The sequence below is a fragment of the Tetrao urogallus genome (assembly GCF_951394365.1).
Source record: "Tetrao urogallus genome assembly, chromosome: 1".
Taxonomy (NCBI): Eukaryota; Metazoa; Chordata; class Aves; order Galliformes; family Phasianidae; genus Tetrao; species Tetrao urogallus.
Window position 1 is genome coordinate 39,061,362 of NC_136813.1, and position 19,462 is coordinate 39,080,823.

The 19,462-nt window shown below is 33.3% G+C and overlaps 1 protein-coding gene across 4 annotated transcripts in view; it reads right to left on the bottom strand.

The window, feature by feature from the left end:
- Positions 1-1,240: 1,240 nt before the first annotated feature.
- DACH1 (dachshund family transcription factor 1) overlaps positions 1,241-19,462 on the bottom strand; it is a gene marked incomplete at both ends in the record, with an annotated part of 356,233 nt that continues 338,011 nt past the window's right edge. For all 4 annotated transcript variants that reach the window (XM_079534831.1, XM_079534830.1, XM_079534829.1 and 1 more), the window contains one exon: positions 1,241-1,278. In XM_079534831.1, the coding sequence (XP_079390957.1) occupies positions 1,241-1,278 (38 nt within the window). The remainder of the gene's footprint in view (positions 1,279-19,462) is intronic.

The window sequence follows — 19,462 nt, forward strand, 5'->3', positions numbered from 1 at the left end:
CAAGTGTTTGTTAGGTTTTCTTTTTTTAGCAACATTGACGTAATATGACATTAACATATAAAAATATTTCTGGCATTTTGACTTGCTGCTCAGCCACAGTCCATTCTTAAAAGTGCACTAATCAGGGCACTAACCAGGGCTCAATATACAAATAAAAGTGGCTGATACATAATTCTGACTTGTTACCAGATGCTTAAGATCTCATTCAGTAATACTGTGACTCCAGGACAAATATTTACATGCCTGCATGCGTTAAAACTAGAAAGGTGTCTTTCTGACCAACAGGGTGACAAAACAATATTATCTAAATTTTTTCATTTCCTAAACGCTAGATTTCTACTGCATACATAATACCTTCCTTGTGTGATTTGTGTTATATACTGTACATGTGACCAACAGTTTGATAAGAAGCAAAGTCATTTATTTCACAAACCCCTGCCAGTTTACAATGAGAAATTATTACTCTTTTAATTGTTTTTTTTTTTTTTTTAATTTATTTTAGGAAAAGAGACTTTGTGAATAGTAAAACAGTTTGTTTACATTCAGCATTTCTTTTCACTTACACAAAATTCCATTTTACTTAATGTAGATTTACATACATGTGTTGTGTTGGTCTCTCAGAAAGCATATGGAAAAATGTCTTTAGAAGAAAACCCACGATCATAGTCTGAAAACTGAATGTATCAATTCTTTTTTTCTTTTTACTTTTTTTCTCTTTTTTTTTCTTTTTCTTCTTCTTTTTTTTTTTTTTTTCTTTCTTTTTTTTTTTTTAATAAGAGTCCTCTTATGCCCTCTACAAGTTCATTTCTGAGCTGTCTTGCTGGTTTCGGTATGATATAACAGTCTGTAAGGTCTGTAAGTGTACTTTGACACCGCTGGAAGGATCATTTGATGTGCTCAAATATAGAATCATCAGAGGAGGACAGAGTCTGCATTCCTTGAAAAAGGGAATACTCAACCTTGTTCTGACCTGCCTGTAGTTTTGGTACAATAGTCCGGTGCACAGATGAAGATTTTCACTGTAAGAAGATTGCTAATGTACATTTACAAACATTCTCTAGAGCTCTGGCTTGAGCTACAGGAGATAACCAAAGGAGGACACTCTTGCAGAATTCCTTACTCTTTTGAAGAACATTGGTAAATGAAGTTGAAAACATTTTGTTCCCACAGAACTCCATTCGGGTGAATGTCTTACTGCAAAGTTCTTTACCATAGCACAGGTATCTTCAGCAGGAAAAATTCAATACATGACAGTAGTTTTCAAATAAAGTCTTCCATCTAGAATATGAAAAACAAACATTTGTTTTAAAAATGTGTATCTGCAATTAATCAAAAAGAGAGGGAAAAGCTCAAGATTTAAAAACCATATAATTCTGTGAACTGCACCTACGGTACTGAACGCCTTAAATATTTAAAAAAAAATCAAAAAGTCCAAACATCACCATTGTGATTTCATCTGAAAGTGGTCAATTTAAATCCATTAAAAATTATACACTTTTCAGGTTGTGAATACTGTACTACCTCCTAAAGCTTTAATATATGCTGCACTCATATCAGTGCTAGGGCACCAGGAATGTAGGTGGAGCCTCTGTGCATGTGTTTTTACTGATATGCAAACTTAACCGAATAATGCTGAACAGCAATTATTCCCTTCATGGTTGCAGAGCAAAAATCTTCTTGCATGCAGTCGTTAGTACTCCCACCACTAAAGGCATAGCTCATACTTTTTGATTTAGCTGTGTTGTTAAATATACCATGTAATGTAACCATTGTGCACATTTGTAGCTATTTATATAGAACCCGGTATAGGATATTTAATCAGTATCAGTGAAGTATAGCCTCCTTCCCCCATAAATGAGATTAACTGAACAATTACTATGTTAAAGACGTGAACATGTCTCTCTCCTCGGTGTTTTTTCCAACCGAGAAGCATATATTTAAGTGAGAAGTGCATAATGGAGAGAGAACGTGAGAAACAGCCAGCTCTCCCATCTAGTAACTGCTGATCTATAAAAACTTGAAGAGAACTTTCTGCTATAACATATTTTCACCTAATTTACAAATATAAAGCAAATCATTCTTCACGGGAAACATGAATATCTTCTGCTTACAACAATACAAAGAGATATTTTTGAATAGTAAACAGACAGAAAAAAATAATACATGCTTATTTTGCTGACCTGTAAGATAGAAAGTGTTTCTTCCTTGTGACTAAGGCACATTGTGAAGCATATTAATCCTCCACAATGCACAAATGAAATGCTACTTATATTATAAGCTATAATCCATCTGGAAATATAAGCAGTAACTCCTGACATCTGCATGAACCACTTCTAGACCAAGTAATTTGCATCAGCATATGTTCATAAGATATCAAGAGATTCTTGTTTCTGTTTCGGTTTTCTTAGTTTCATTGCTTACTCCCAACTGTTTTTTTTTTAATTTATAGTAAGTGCACAGATAGCAATTACTTGTGATGAACCTATATACACAATTGCTGGAATTTTTCAAAACATAGACTTTGATTAAAATATAGCTTCATTTCCTCAAGTTTTCTGTTGAGGGAAAGAAAAATTTAACAAGAAAGTACAAGTTTGGAAAATACACCTCCTCTGCACACCACTTTCCAGTTTTTATTGTTTAATTTCTACTGTAACTGCACAGGAGAAAGAGGAAATAGTAGAATCTCTTCCTATGTTACAGTGATTCTTATCCAGTATACCTCTAGTTTTCCTTTTCTACCTCCTGTTTTCTATTCCAAGCTTCTGGGGTATACCCTCTTTTGCTTTTTTCCCCTGTATCTTTACATTCTCATCTTCCCCTTTTCTGCTTCTTTTGCAATCCAAGATTTTTATTTTTTTTTTTTTTCCCCAGAGTGGATGGTAACTTTCCCACCACTTGGAGTGATTCCACTCAGAATCATTTCCACATTCTCTACACTTCTTATGATCTTTGTGTACTGAAGAGAGACAAAAAAAAAATTGAGTAAGGCCTTAAAGAATTTTTTATTCTTCTTTGATGCATGAAATACAAGTAAATTGCTTACAGGAATTCAGGAGAGAAAGAATGAACCTTTGAAAGTGAGTTTGGTAAAACTGAAGGCCTCGTAAACCATCGCAAAAAAACATCTCTGCAGCAAGTGCAGGACAGTAGCTAAGGCTACTAATAGCTGTGGTCACACATAATTCTCCTACAAGTTTTGAATAAATGCAGTAGACGTTTGGAGTACTAAATTTGTCTTGATACCTCTGTAGGAGAACTACTCTGCATATATACCAGCACTTTGGCAATCCTGAATGCACATTTGCTAATGACTGCTATGCATAATTCCCACACCCAAACATTAAGATAACCTACAGTTAGTAACATGTATTATATTTTATTGTATTAAGTCTCCACATGCCTTTCAAATGAAACACTTATTAAAACATATTCTCAATTAAAATTAGGGTTATATGAAGCTAAACCCTTGTAACAGCCAACAAAAAGTCAACAAGCCGTAGAGAACACTAATACATTTTAATATTCAGATGTGTTTTGCACTGCTTGAGGACCCCATCTGGCAGTGACAGGAGATAGGTAGTAGATAGATTATGATGTAGATACAGTACTTTGATGATTAAGTCAGTAAGAATTGCAAATTTTTTAAGAATTGTAAAATATTTCCTTTTGTTTCCTTTTTTTTTTTTTTTTTTCCCAAGATTATGAAAAACACTTTACAACACTTTCATAATAACTATGAGTTTGGGAGAAGAAGAAGGATAAGTTATTTCTTCAGGTTTTTTACTAGCATGCTCTAGCATGTGTAGCCACTCATGAAGAATGTACACCAGGTAAATATCACTTCGCATCAGAAACAAGACTTGAAACTACAGAAGGAAAAATAGGTAGCTTGCAGCTCCGAAGAGGAATGATTATCTCACACTGTTATGGGGGGGATCAAACACAGTGCTTCTATCTGATTGTTGTCCTTTTTCTTTTATCAGACTGCTATTCCCTTCTTCCAAACCATTTCCATCTCAATTCCCATTGTTCAAAGGTTCTTCTGAAATTACTGGAACCTCTCGATGTTGTTGTTAAAGCCACATCAAACATTTTGCCTCTAGGTGTAGCCAGTGTTCCTATCTGAATGCCAGTGGAGTATTACTGATAGCCCTTTTTGATTTCAGGGCTAAAATCACAAGCAAAATCTACAAGTCCCGATAGTACTAAGTTAACAGTAAATCATGCAAGCTCATGCTAAGTAACTCTGTGAAAATGTGAAAATACTTTTATTCCTAAATCCTTGCCTTGTTGGCCTGGCTTTCCTTCCTGCTTCCAGATCAGCTTTTGTTATAAACATACTTCACATTATTTTCTATCATTAGTAAATGCGGAATTTATCTATTTATATATAAATCATTTAATGTAAAGAAATACATTATTCACACAAACATAGATGTTTGCACACAAGCATACACTACACATTACACATTGTATTCTCTCAAACTGTTTAAAATGCTGGAGTATCTTTTTAGCCTACTGAAAATTGTTGATCTGTAGTGAAGTATCTCAAATTTAGTAACTTCTACATAGAGTATAAATCTCTTAGGAATTAAGCAAAAACATTAACTGGGAAAATACTGCTATATTTCTAAATAGAACTGTGCATGATTAGCAGATTGTCATCTGTTTCAATTGCTCTTTTGCCAATAGTAGTGTTCAGCAAGATCACACAAGCTCATGCTAGTAACTAAAACTGAAAACACCGCTACTTCTAAATCTAATTTCTTTCTCTCTGTGGACTGATGTGACAGAAATTCTAGCCAGGGTGAGGGAGTATTTTTTTAGATTAACTCTTTTTAATTAAAACTCACTTTGAGGCTTTTGAATGAACATGCCCAAATAGTTATAAGGTCATAAGTGTTATAGAAAACAAACGGATCTGCCATAAAAGTTTGCAATGCTGAAACAAATCACATTCCTTAAAACGCATTCCCACAGAGAAGTCAGCTGGAGACTGATTCACACTAATGTATGGGTGGACTGTAGTATATCTATTGGCCTAACAGTTTCTTATATTAAAAACATAAAACCACTCAAATATTATTCCTGTTAATATGAATTCTCGTAAAGTGATAAAAATCTACAATGAAATGTTGTGTGATTATAGTTGCAAACTAAATAATAATACATTAGATGATTACACGTATTTCTGTCATTCACTTCAAGTCACACTGGTTTATCATTCAGATACATTGTATTTTAGTTTGTATCCTGAGAGCTGCTTTAAAAAAAACAAGCATAATGATAATCATAACTCTCATAAGTGCATATTACAGCCTTTAGTTTATAAAAATCTGCAAATCTGTGTCCAAAGTGTGGTGTCAGCAGTTTAGTCAACTGCTATCATAAAAATTCCTTCTGAGGAAAACACTCCTTGGCAAAATGAAAATGTTCGGAAAACAAAAGGAAAAAGAAAAAATCATAGAAGATATGGTGGTATATTGTGGATTACTAATGAGAAAGAAAACCAGAGTTTTAGTGTTTCTTGTTTTTTTTTTTTTAATGAAAAAATGATGTATAACAATGAGAAAAAATATGAACAAAATCAGGGAACTCTGTTGGAGCTTTGTAAAGGTAGAATGTTATAGTTTGGATTTCTTGGTTGACTAGTTAATGAATTGCAGTATCTTTCTTTTTCATGTATGACCATAACTTGTGAGCCACAGAACAATAAATGCCAGTCCAAAATCCAGTAACGCTTATACTAAAGTAACCCAAATTTATTGTCACTACAGTTCCTAAAATACCTTTAACATGATTTTGTCAAATATGCACAGGCCATTGATTGAGCTGATCTTCAATCAAAACAAGTCTTAGGGATATCTGAATGGTGGACCTACTCATCCATTTATGTTTTCAAAGTAAAGAACACACACCAAATTGATTTCTCTTTCATTAATAAGAACACAACTGAAAGAGAGAGGATAGGAACTGTATTCCCAGCTCAGACTCCTAAGTGATCCGTGACTTCCCTGTTCTTCTGTGTCTTCCTCTAACTTTTCCCTATCTCTTCTTAGGTAGCCAAGAATCACTGTGGTATTAGTTTCTCAGTCTGCTTTTTGTCATTTGCAGTGTTATTTACCCCATTACCATGAAACACACACACACAAATTGAAATTATAGGTTCTTGGCTCAAAAAGTCAATTTGAAATCCTTTCTATTGCTGGTGACTGAGCCGATCTACATTCAGGAACTTTTTTTAAAACCTGATGTTGCAACACAAAAACTTCAGGACTAGCCAATGTGCTCACTAGAGACTGAAAAAACTTTGTACTGAACCTCAACATATATAGACCATTCCCACAGCCCACAGCCATTCAAAAATTAACTCTCACTCTAGCAAGCTGATGCAGTGATGAAGCATTTCTGACTTTCCATACAAGAAGACATGTTATTGCAAGAAAATTTAGTAACATGGTAAATTAGTAAAACACATATTTAATAATTTAAGAATCATTACAGTTCTCTTCCTAAACATTTTATAGTCTGTAATACTAGAGTGAAAAATATCATGATCCACCCTCTTCTTTTAATCCAACAGATTAAAGTAAATAAATTATTTGAGACATAAAGTGAGGCTAACTACATCTAAATAAAAGAAAAGCTTCTCATTTGTGCTGAAGAACATAATAAACTGTATTTCCTGTTAGGAAGTAGTGTTATTGAAAATGGCAGCTATTTTCTCAGAAGTTATTTCCAGGCACCTGTAATCTAATGAGGTTTGTCCTTTTCAAAGAAAACTTGTGCATGCATGCCTGAATGCACACAACCTCTTCAGCCCAGAGCTGATAAAAGCATCTGCAAGCCATAGCTCAAGCACATTTAAATTATATAACTGGTTGGTTTATTTGTTTTAATAAGATGGGGCAAATGTGAATTACAGTGTACTTCTAACCTTTCATTCAACCTGATGTTTTAATCATTTGGAGGAAGAGAAACAAAACAAAAGAAAGGGATGGCAAACAAATGGCAATGATTCATGTGATATTTGATAAGAAAGCAACGGGAAGTCAAAATAAAAGCAAGCGTATTGCAACAGATGGAAGGGATCTTAGTTAAACTGTAGCCCTTCTTTGCAAAACTTAAAGGAAGCAGCTAATCAAGGAAGAAATCTATTTTTGTATACTCTTCATTTATTTTATTAAAAATAGAGACAAAAGAGGATTTATTTTCCACCAAGGCAGGAAGTTAAAAATGGGAGTCTACATTTTCAATCATAGGAAAATCATTTTTGATGCAGTTGATTCTCCTTCAAAGTTTGCAGAGTGCTACAGAGAATAAAAACCCCCACTTTTTGTAAAATGTAGTCCTGATATTTTTACTGGTCAGTCACATACTGAGGAACATGATTGGATTCACTGTCTGCTTTCTTAGTAGAATTGTATTGGAGTAAAAGAGGTCTGAGAAAGGCTGGACAAATTGTTGAGACTTTGAAATTAGAGTAACTGCGTAGCTTTTTTTTCCTTTAAAGAAAAAAAAAGTGCTTATCCATATTTTATGCAAAGATGGATGTTTTCACCATACATGTTCAATAAACTCATGCAAAAAGGAAGTATGTAAACACATTTGACCAAAGACTATCCTAATTTGCCCTTTGTATAACACCAATAAATTAGTTTCAAATTTGCATACTGTTATTAATCATACACCTTTCATTTCTCTACTTAACATTCACGTACAAATATATTTGTGTTAATACTCAGTGTAAACATCCAGGAAATGGATATGGTTGTGCCTTTCCTTTCAAAATAATAATTTATACTTTGAAGATTTTAATTCTATATCTGAAGTTCCAGATATAAAATCAAACAACAGATTAAAAAAAAAAAAAGTCTAAACAATTTTTTTTTTTCCCCAGCTATTTCAACTATTAACTATGGGGATTTTCTTTCAGTAACTTTATCATGTTTTTTAATCATGACTATATGTTTTCACTGCATCCCTGAATACTGTGGGTGCAAGCTAAAGCAATCTGGTCTTTAGTAAAGTGACAAAGCGATGGACTGCATGAATATGTCATCCTCTATTATTTAGAGACCATGTAGAACAGAGAAAGCTTGCCATTTTGAGCACTGAAAAGATTGACCTGGCAAGGTGAGAAATTCTTTGGAAGAAATACGTTTTGAAAAATCACACTGTCTCTTACTGTTGCCTTGTGAACTTAGCCACCTTTGCTTCTATTTGTATAAACAGAATAAAAGCACATCCAGAAAAAAAAGACAATACAGCTGATTAGATTACTTAGAATCGCTGAACCTATGTCCTTTAGGAATTGTATTGCAGTCAATTCTATTGGTTAAAATAACATTAATAATTTTTTAAAAAGGAAAAAAAATCAAAACAGAACATCTTCAACTGAAGAACTGTATGGAAGAGTTGTTAAAGGATGAAGTCACAGCTAAATGCGATCAGCTTGGGAACTTTCACAGCTCACTGTATTCAGTTCTGTTTGTATCATGGTGTGGATAATACTGATCAATCTGTACTGTATTAAACAGTTTAAAATTCTGCATAAAAGTGTACTTTATTGCTACCATATTTTCAAAAACTTCAAGAGCGTTTCTCATATGTATATTTCCACAAGGCAATTAGAAAGAAACTTTGGATTTGATAGCATAAAATTGAGAAAGAGTTGAGTTCTAAGCACTGGAACGCAGTTTCTGATGTATTTCCTGAATTATACTTTTTTTTTTCCTTCTCATAAAACCTTGATGGAAACAACATTTTATCTTCTATCTTTAGTTTTGATTTATCTTTCAGTCTGAGTTCTTCTTTCCAATTTTCTGCTAAAGTGTGACTTTTTAGTATTTTGCTGCAATGATTACTTTTATAGGATCATATGCATAATTATCAAAATAATCTTAAACAACAAATACCAGTTATAAGGCTAATACTGAAATAAGTTTTAAAAAATAAACAATTTCCTCCATGAAGAGGAAAATATGATCATAAAATTAAATCTGAATAAAATACAATTGAACAACATTTGCTGGAGCTTTCAAAAACTTTTTTTTTGCCTCTAAATTGAAATCAAATTACAGAAAATATCTGTGTAAAAGCGTGTACAAATTAGTTCTTAAAAATTATCCCTTCCTTCATAAAGGACATACAGAAACACACAGAGACCTTCTCTGTCAGTTAACTGGAAGCTAAGTATTAACTTGACACAAGTGTTCACATTTAGAGAACACACAATGAAGTGCAGATTAATAAAGTTATTGGCTTTATAAACCTCTGGAAAGGTACTATGTTTCAGGTTTTTACTGCCAGAGATAGCTGAAGCCATGACTACGTTGTGGCCAATATTGTTTCCATCACAAGACTGTGTGATGCTTATGTACTTTAACATCTACAAATGATTTATGAAGATGAGTTCTTTCATAGTATTACCTTTTCTTCAGCTTTTCCCCAGACTTCTTTATAAAACACAATAAAGGGCTTATCTTATACCTTACCTACTGTATATATTACCTAATACTCCTGTATTATGCAGTACATCTCATTTACAGAGTGACAAGCTTATCTTATCTCTTCCCTACAAACTACTTCTTCTCTGAACAAGTAACTTTAATTGGATATAATACCCCAATAACTAAAAAGTAGAATAGTGGTCTGTCATTTTCAGGTTGGACTTAAAACATAATTAATAAAAAAGTGATCCGGCTTGTCCTTAATTCCAGTTACTGAGATGTCATTTCAAATGCTGCAAAGGTTATTCCCCATTTCAATGGAAAGTAGAAGCTATTTAAAGAAATCATTTAGCTTTACTACTTATATTACCCTGCATACATCAATTACGTTACATGTGGAATTCCATTCCAGTATCAATATCACATTAACACCCCATTTTTCTTTAATATCCAACAACTCATACCCTCATCTAAAACAAAATTAGAGCCCAATGCAAACCATGAATAAATAGTCAAATGTAGAACAAGAAGGAATGGGGTTGTAAAATACAAAGATCACAGTGGCAAGCTTATGGAAAATCTATTAAAGATGTGTGGGATGTCAAAACATACGTAACAAATGCTTGCCACTCTAAAGTAGTTTGTATGAAAGAAAGTTGATAGTAGTCAATGGCACTAAGCAGTCAGCTGAGAACAAGAGTCAAAAGTGATAGAAAACAAACCAGAAGTCATGACCTAAGTAATGAGCAGTCAACTAAACTCATATATAATCTTCACTGCTAAACAGAAATATGAATAGATCTTAATGAAGTTCCTGTGTCTTAGCATGAGCAACACAGCTACAAACATGAAGTATGATAGAAGCTTCAAGCTGAAAGATGCATATGGAATTTAACCTAGTAGCAAGCCATCAAGAAATACTTAAGCAAAATTCTTATACTCTTGTAAACAATGAAAAATATTTGAACCAGAAGAGAACTCTGTTTCTCTGACAAATATTAATGCTGGATCGGGTAAATTGGTTTTCAATTCATAATTCACAGTAATTGCTCTGACTGTAGACTTGTGTCTTGGGTTTATCTTCATGGATGCATTTAAGCACTCTGGTGACAAGGCAACCTTTCCCATTCTCTCTCAGTGGTAACATAATTTCACATAGGTACTTCAAAATTATTACTCTTCCCCCCAGGAAAAACTCAATTAGCTTTAGGGCCAGGTGGTTTGAATCTGGCACCACTCTTGCGTCTTTGCCAATAGAGATTCCTTAGAAAAAGCAGCATGTCATGACAGACAGTGTCCTGGATGCACCCCTCTATAGAAATCCCAGACCATATGGAAGCAGCGTGTGCTCCCAGAGAGAACTTAGCACCACAGTCCATCATCAAAAACTAAGCATGAGGAAAAAGACTGGCTAAATTAAACACCAGAGCCATCTTAACCAATAACTCTGCAATCAGGAGACTACCTTGGAGTTAGAAAAACTGACCTGTACAGAACATCTGACCTGTACAGAACATCTGAAGTAAAATTGGATTTTGTCAAAACAGAGGAAATGAAAATGTTGATTGATAGTTGCTTTTCCTTTTTCTTACTTTTGCACTTCTACTGCCAATTTTCACTAGCAATATATTAATGGGTCATACATAGCACTTTACAGTAGCTCTCCTAGAACAATTTTTAGGAAGCTGGGCACACATGCTCAAGGTGAATTGAAAAAGGAATAATCTCAGACCAGTATGATGCAACAAAGTGAGTCCACAGAATGGAAAAAAAAATTCCATTTATAGGCTTATCATAGGAAAAAAACTCTGAACATTCTTTGTAAATACATTAAGTACTAGATAGACATAAAACAGCTCTGTATTCTGCTGGAGGAACTGGGTTCTGTTGTAACCTTGTAAGATGAGAAAAGTATTAAAATGGTCTTTAAGATTGCAGTTGTGATATGACTGCTTTAAATTGCAGGCTTCAAATCCTATCTGTAATGCTATACCATTTTAGTAGGAAATGAGGAAAGAACTGAGAATATCCTGAATGTACTTACTGAAAATCTGGTCCAGTTAATTTCAGCTGGAAAATGTGAGAGAGTTGTAGGCTTTGTAAGAATATGGAAAACTCTAAAGGGAAACCTTAGCTTTCAATTCCTAAAATTAGGACACTTCCATGTACTGAATGTTTAAGATCAAACTCTGGAACTACTACCCATTTGGAGCTGGAATAGAACTGATTTTTGCAGGTTTTATTAGTGTTTTATCATTTCAGTGTTTTAGCACTGGCAACTAGATTGCTTACAATGGCATAGTTACTCCTGTGATACTAACTGTGATAGTCATAACAAATGTGATGATAAGGTTGAAGATGGAACTGATTCTTTAGTCAATTATACTGCTTTTATGATGCTTCCAATACTGCCCATGAAGCCAAGGAGTGTGATCCAACCACAATATTTTTATTTTCAATTCATCAATGTGTAAACATACAGTACTCTCTTCAATGACTGAGTATACAACTTTGAGTCACACTGTAAAGTTAAAAGTGAGTGTAAATTATTGCTGGTTTTTATTTTATGTTTGTTTTCAATATAATTTGATTACTTGAAAGGACTTGTAGCCAGCATATTGCAGTGCAAAACAATATCATGAAAAATACATATCTTTTAATGCAAGGTTTGCACTAACAGTTTATCATAAGCAAAACTTGCAGAATCAACAGAGACTAAATAAACCAAGTCAAAACTTGAATTATCTAATATAGCACTGTACATTTTTAACAATATACATTATAATTTCATGAACATAAACTAGCACAGCAAATTTCTTGGTCCTGACTTTGTAACACTTTGTTTCCAACGCCAGCTATAGCACTTTGTGATCCATCCTTTCCAACATCTGTGATAAATACACTATTATGCTACTGCTGCTTTTCCTAATTAGAGGTTGCATAACTTAAAAAAAAAAATAAGGCTGGCAAGAATATAATAGAAAAAAAAAATTTCTTTTACTATTACCAATATACGTTTTCTCAACAAAATGAAATCACATTCACATTATATATGCTGCTGTCTCTCATGATGTTCTTCTTGAACCTTGCAATGACCAAAAATACTTCTTGTGAAGGGTTGAGATGCTAGAGATTTCTTTTTAAAGCTGGCAGTCTATCCTATAGGAGAGATTTTCCTCCTTAGAAGTCCGCTTGCTGTTCACTGGAAGAATACTTGTAGATATATGGTGGCAGAAGATTTTATCTATTGATGGAACATGATGCTGGCTAAGTATTCCTGCCAAATATATAAATTTTAGTTCTACTGCCTTTTTAGTTATTTTTTCTTAGTTGATTTATTTTTTTTTCTATTCTATTCTTCTTTTATGGGAACTTGAGATACTAATAGAGATAGGTCATGTTACAAATCAAATTCCACTGGAAAGTTGAACGCTTGAATTCTACAAAGCCAAATTGTTTCATGCTATCATTCTTAATTTTGTAAAAATAAAAATAACCACACATTAAAACAAACAAACAAACAAACAAACAAAACAAAAAAAAAAACAAAAAACCACAATGTTTTTAGAATTAGAATAGATTTGGCATTATAGTTGTTACGCTTGTTTGCAATGAGGCAACATAACAAATATATTAAGATTTTTTTTTTTAAATACAGTATTTCCTATTGCTGAAATACATAAAAGTAAGTATATCGTGCTTCACTCTAGCTGTTGTTCTCTGTTTTCATCATACTGGCAAAGAGAAATTATGAAAACTAAAATATTGGCCACTATAAAATTAAATTCTCAGCCCCTCAGTTGGTTCAAATGAACATATCTTCAATGACAATGAGGTTGTCTTTACTTACATTTATGGCTATTAATTATTTCTTTACTAGATTTGGTAAAATATTTGTCTCCTTATATTCATATGCTAAATTTGAAACTTACTGATTAGTTTATGTTAGTTGTAAATTACTCTTTCTTGAATCGTGTTTTTTGCCACTTTTTAATCCTTGAGACTCTGATTAGTCGCATTTAACATAAAAGCCAAAGTTAACAATACAACTGAATTTCAACTGTGCCTTCCATTCAAGATCCAGAACACTTAACCAACATTAATTAAGTTTCACAACACTCTTATGAGATACCAAAGCATTTGTGTTGCCAGTAAGATATCAGTGCATAAAGACTGCATACAGATTTGATTTGGGCTTAAGGCATTGGTTGAAACAGCATTGAAGCACAAAAAATGAGCTGTTTCTTTACAAAAAAAAATTAAACAGCAAAACACTGCTCTTAAACCAAATAAGCAACCCAAACAAATGCTGTCATTTTCATTCTGAAAACATTATCCACTTAATTCTTTCTTTCTGCAAAATGTGACATGAGAAGACAGTGATTCCTCAGTGTACACTTCTCAAGAGTGTGCCAATGCTACCTTTATCCTTTCGAATTAGATTATTTTGAGCCAAAACTACAATCCCAACTATAGAACAAATTTGTGGTACAGAAAAAAAGTGTAAAATCCCAAAGTAGGAGGAAAAAAACAAAAAAAAAAACAAAAAAAACCACAACAAACAAACAACAGCAATAACTAAAAATAAGTTATTTTCTCAACTCCAGAAACTGAATTCAGCATTGCTAGAATGTGAATGGGCTTAAAAAATTTGCTTGTAGATGTCTACAGCAGGGTATTTATGCTCCTCCCATAGACAAAGGTGATTTATAGATATCCACTTTATGAAGTGGTGAATTCTGTTGGAGATGTTTCTCTCCACTTCCTCAGAATCACCACAGAAGATTGAGGGTGACAAGCACAAGTGTACGTGCCTGCACTGTTGACTTCTATGTTTCATCAAGTCATCCAACTTTATCTAACCCAAGCCTTGTTTGTAAGCAAAGTTATATTTAAATGGAGACACATTAACTAGTTTTCCATTACAAATTAATAAGGATATAGTAATACTGTTGCAGTAATACAATGAAACTATATTAGTTATACCACTTTCTTATCCAGAATTCTGTGAGATGTCTTCTACCTTTTTTTTCTATTTCTAAATTTACATCTACTATTGTTCTTATTTCTGAAGATTTGGAGTGCTTCTTTTAACTTTTAACTTTTGCTTCTTGCAGTGGTAGCATCAAATTGAAATAAATGCTGAAAAGCTTCAGGGTTAATGTAGAATTGGATATATCCTCTCTCCATTTGAAGATCTTGCTTTGTACAACTTTCAGAACTGTAATCAGGAATATTGTAATATTACAGAACTACATCAAGCAGATGAGAAACTGTCAGACACTGGTATTGTTCTAGAAGTGATGCACAGTTACTCACTTTCAACACTGGCAGTTAACAAAAACTGAAATTCATCTGCTTATGGTCTGTTTACTGTTACAAGCAATGCTGGTATTATGAGGCAAACAAAGAGGAAAATACACAACCGAGGAGGTTCCTCACAATAACTTCCAACTCCAGCAATACAGACAGCTACATTTGAGATTCTTTTTCAGATTCCTATTGTATTCAAGGAAGTGACTTGTAAGACATGATTCATTTAATTCAAAGGCAGAAATACGTCTATTACTTTCCACTGATTCTAACAGGAGTCCAGCCAACAAACTCATAGACAGTCACCTACCCCACAAATGCAAAACATATTCATCCCTCTGATATTGCTTGGATATTTTATAGATAGTTGTGTTGTCTCAGCAGCTACTCTACAAGTTTCACACCTTCATAATACATAGCAGTATCTATAGCGCCTTTATGGCACCTGCTGAATTCCATGTATCTTATCAGTTGAAAAAAGCTAGGATAATGCAGTAAAACATGAGTTTTAAACAGTTTCAGTAACTTAAACCTCCTTTTATCTTACTTCTTTTGTACAAGTAGTGCTGTTGTATATAGCATGCTTAAACAGCTCCTACTTTTCCATCTCTGCTGGGTTGGCTTTCAAAGGTATTGCACATCTAAAATTAATTCAAAAACATTAATGTGTTTATAAACTCTCTTTGCAAGTATTTAAGCATGTGCAAGCATACTGAAAATGAGTACAAATCTCACTGCACTGTTTTATTGTGTAAATATAATTTCTATGCATTCTAAATCCCTAAACATTTCCCTACTTCAAGTATACTTTTATTACTCCAATAATATTGTACTTATCCTTGAAAAAAAAAGAGAAATTCAAATTCACAAATCCTATTTTGTACAGTATTACATTTGTGTATAAAACCTATCTTATTTTAACCCTACTTTAATATTCTTTCTTCACAGCTATAATTCTCAACAATATTAAGTAGCTTATATATCACCTTGACATTCTAGATGGCCCCTCTTTAAGTAGTAGCCTTCAATTTTGTTTCTCAAAACTTATTTTTTTTTAACGTAAAGAGTTCTCTGCAATGTGTTTTATTTCTTTACATTTCCTTACACTTCTATATTCAAATTTTGCATAAAACTTTTTTTTGTTTGTTTGTTTTTGTTTTTGTTTGTTTTCTGACTATGTACTCTCTTTCTGAATAGCTATTTTGGACACTCTCAGAATTTCTGATATCCTAACTATGTCCTCTGCAACTACCGTCCTTTGCAACTGTAACTGTCATCAGTCTTATTCTGTCCTCAGTCATTAAGAGTCAGATAGTAACTCACAAACTATTTTTCCTCAACTGTTAGTCTAGTATAGCATAAACTGGATACATATCGTGTATAAGCTCCTGCAGTATTTGTCTTTTTTTCTATGCCTAAAATTGGTTCAATAAAAGCTGTTGTCTATCACAGGGTGACAATGACAGGAGCTCCAAAAGGCTTATCTTCTTGTCTCTACTGGTAAAATAAATAAAAAAACCTCACAGATATTAACATGTAATTGAGGTAATTTAAAACTCTTTGAAAACTTTTTGTAAATTGATCAGGATTTTTGAAATTTTAAATGTTCCTGGTGTTGAAATGATGTGGAATGTGTAATAATGTATTTATTTTTCAGATATTGTAGGTCTGAAGAGATTTTTTGTATACTTCAATTATAAAAACATTTAAAACATACAAACTTGTGCAATTTTTATTTTAATGAAGATGAGAAGTTCATTAACGAAGATAAATATTTCATTAGATGTTAAATAAAACAAAGAGATTTTTTGGCTTCTCTCAGCACAAAATTCCTTTGAAAGATTAATTAATACATGCAAATTATGCAAATTAGACCCATGCAAATATTTTATGAAGACAATTAAGGGAACCATTAATTACTGCTTTTTTTGCTTCAGTGAGATTCATTCATTTAATTTTAATTTCACTTTAACTGTTTTGATGTATAATCTTGCAGCTAAGAACTTTATCTTTCCTAGTGGGTCACTTAAACTTATAAATTTCATCAAGTGAGCAGCAACAGAAATCTGTAAAGATATTCTCTGGGCTGTGTTTAGTATCAAGAGAAAATTTTGACACAATGCACTCCTAGAAACTGCAAAACTGGAAGGGAATGTGAGCTCATTCTTGGACAAGGTTCAACTGCTGGAAAAGCAATTAATTTGCTTTGGCTGTGCTAATATAGGGGAATTAGAAAGTGTGACACAAGACAAATAGAAATAATTAGTTCTCCAAAATGATGTTCTCATTAATATGGTTTGAACAGTAGAAATAAAAAACATTATTGTGGCATGTCTGCATTCTGTCCCTAGCCACAGGAGGTAGAACAATGCTAGATACAGCGTTTTTTCACCTTTGTAGTTTGTATGGTAGCATTATTTATTTTTATCTTTTTATTAAAGAAAAGCAAATTATGAACCTGATTCTTTTATCCAAAACCTATTGAGCTTTCAGAGAGCATTAGAGATCCCTAGACTTCTGAACTGTTTTCTTCCTAACAAAATATGAAAGCTTTTAACAAAAGGTGCTAAATCGATACTTTGATTTCGGTATACTTATTCATTTAAATAATATTTTATAATATGTAATATCCATATATACAATATATATAATGTAACTTAACCTTCTACAGCAAAAAAAATGCTTTATCAAAAGAGTTTATGACATCCTCTCCAAATACAAAAGCATAAATTTTCTTTTTACATGAAGTGAATATACAGGCATGTGTTGGAAAAAGTATACAGAAGTATATTTTCTGTTGCTCTCATTCTTAACACTTAGAGCAGAACAAATAACCTGCACTTTTCACAGAAAGAGACCTTCAGAAGGCTAAGAACACCTATACTCTATATTCTGTACCTTGTTGCAGAATTAAAAGTAATGTTATGTGGCATGCTCAATACATGAACTCAATCCATCAATAAGTGGTATGCCTTCCAGCCATCTACCACATTCAAACTGAAAGCAAATTCCTGTCAAAGTTTTCTTGTGTACATATGTTTTATCTCAAGTCAGATAATAAACTGCAGTGATTTGACTTATTTCTTCTTACAGTTAGGTAGCAAATATGCAGCACCTGACTGAAATTGAGATTTTTTTCATTAAATTTAAGAAGAAGGGAGAATATGTCTGTGCCTACCTCCTATTTTTTTAATACAGGATTATTGTCAGAAAGAAAATTCTGAAGCACAAGTTTCACAGAAGTTAAGTGAAAACATCCAAGAAAATTTCTGGAAGTCACAGTTTAGTAGGTAATTCTGTGTAAGTATATCCCATCTTCAGGGAAATTTATTGGAGGTTTTTAACTTGAAGTTCAGACTTGAAACTGTCCTGTTTGAACGAAGAGTCATTTACTCTTTAACAATGTGAATAAATACTACTGTGTTCTTAGTTTGGTAAATATGTATGTGCCCATTAAACACATAGTTAAATGACCATAACACTTCCAAAATAGTGGGAGCACCTTCTCCCCAGTTTTGTTGGCAGTCAGTTTGTTTGCAGACTTTTGTTAAATGTGACTGTCTCCAATGACTTTTTTCTAGTAAAATCTTGCAACTATCCATGTCTTACAACTCCACAGTCAACCTCCTAGGCTTTTCTAGGTTAGTGTTTGAAATAAGTTTTTTATATTCACTCTTCTCTCTTTGCCAGGATCTTATTTTCCATCACCTGATTAATCTCATTCTGTTTGACCTTCTTGGATTCTACTTCAACTTACTGTTTTAGTTTCTCAGGGCTGAGATCTTCCTCCCATTGTCTCTCTCTCCCTGAGCTTCATATCTCAGTAACCTAATCCACAAACAGAAATTCAGCTACCATATCTATGTTGAAAATTGACATAGGTTCTTTGTACTCCAGATCTATTCTACTTCCTCTTAACCCTCTTCCTGTTTTCCTGATACTCTGTATGAATGCTTAGGTCCTATGACTATCCATGGTTGGGAAAGCAGAGCTGGTAATCCTGCACCCCTTCAGAATCCTCCTCCTATTTGTCAGTATGACTCTTAGTTGCTGTGAATCACTCTTTTCATCTGGTCTGTAAGTTGAAGTGCAAAATCAAGGCATCTTGTTTGCTACTTCTGACTCTTCATTACAACCTAGTGTCTAAAATTCTTCTCATAAAAAGTCTCTGCCATTCACTTCTTGTCCTCTCTAGCTACAAATTCATATTCTGTTTCTCTTTATGTCTTGCCTGCTAGAGCTTACTTCTGTCTACATTGTATAAACAAAATCTTATGGCAAAAATATTTCCTAGACTGCTCCTTTGAATTGTCACTTGTTTTGAAGTTTTTTCACTGGCTCTTCCCTTTTAACAACTGGAAACACAGTAGTTGAAAGGCTTTGCCTTACCCTTCACATTGCACATTACTCTTTATCAAAATCTCACAAAGTGGAGATCCTTGCAGACTTTGTCATTAGTGTTTTGTTTTTTTATTCGCTTCAGTTAGGTAGTTTGATTTTTTCCCTATTTCTCTCCACAGTTAAGAAGACTCTCATACAATGTTCATCTAAGTAACTCATTACGACCCTTCAGGCTTGAAATCTGATTTTGTACAAGAGTCTGACAGCAAGACCTGAGATCCGGAACGGTAACTAGATTAGGACTGTGATCAGGAACACATGTAACTTCCCAAATCATTCAAAGAAGAAATTTA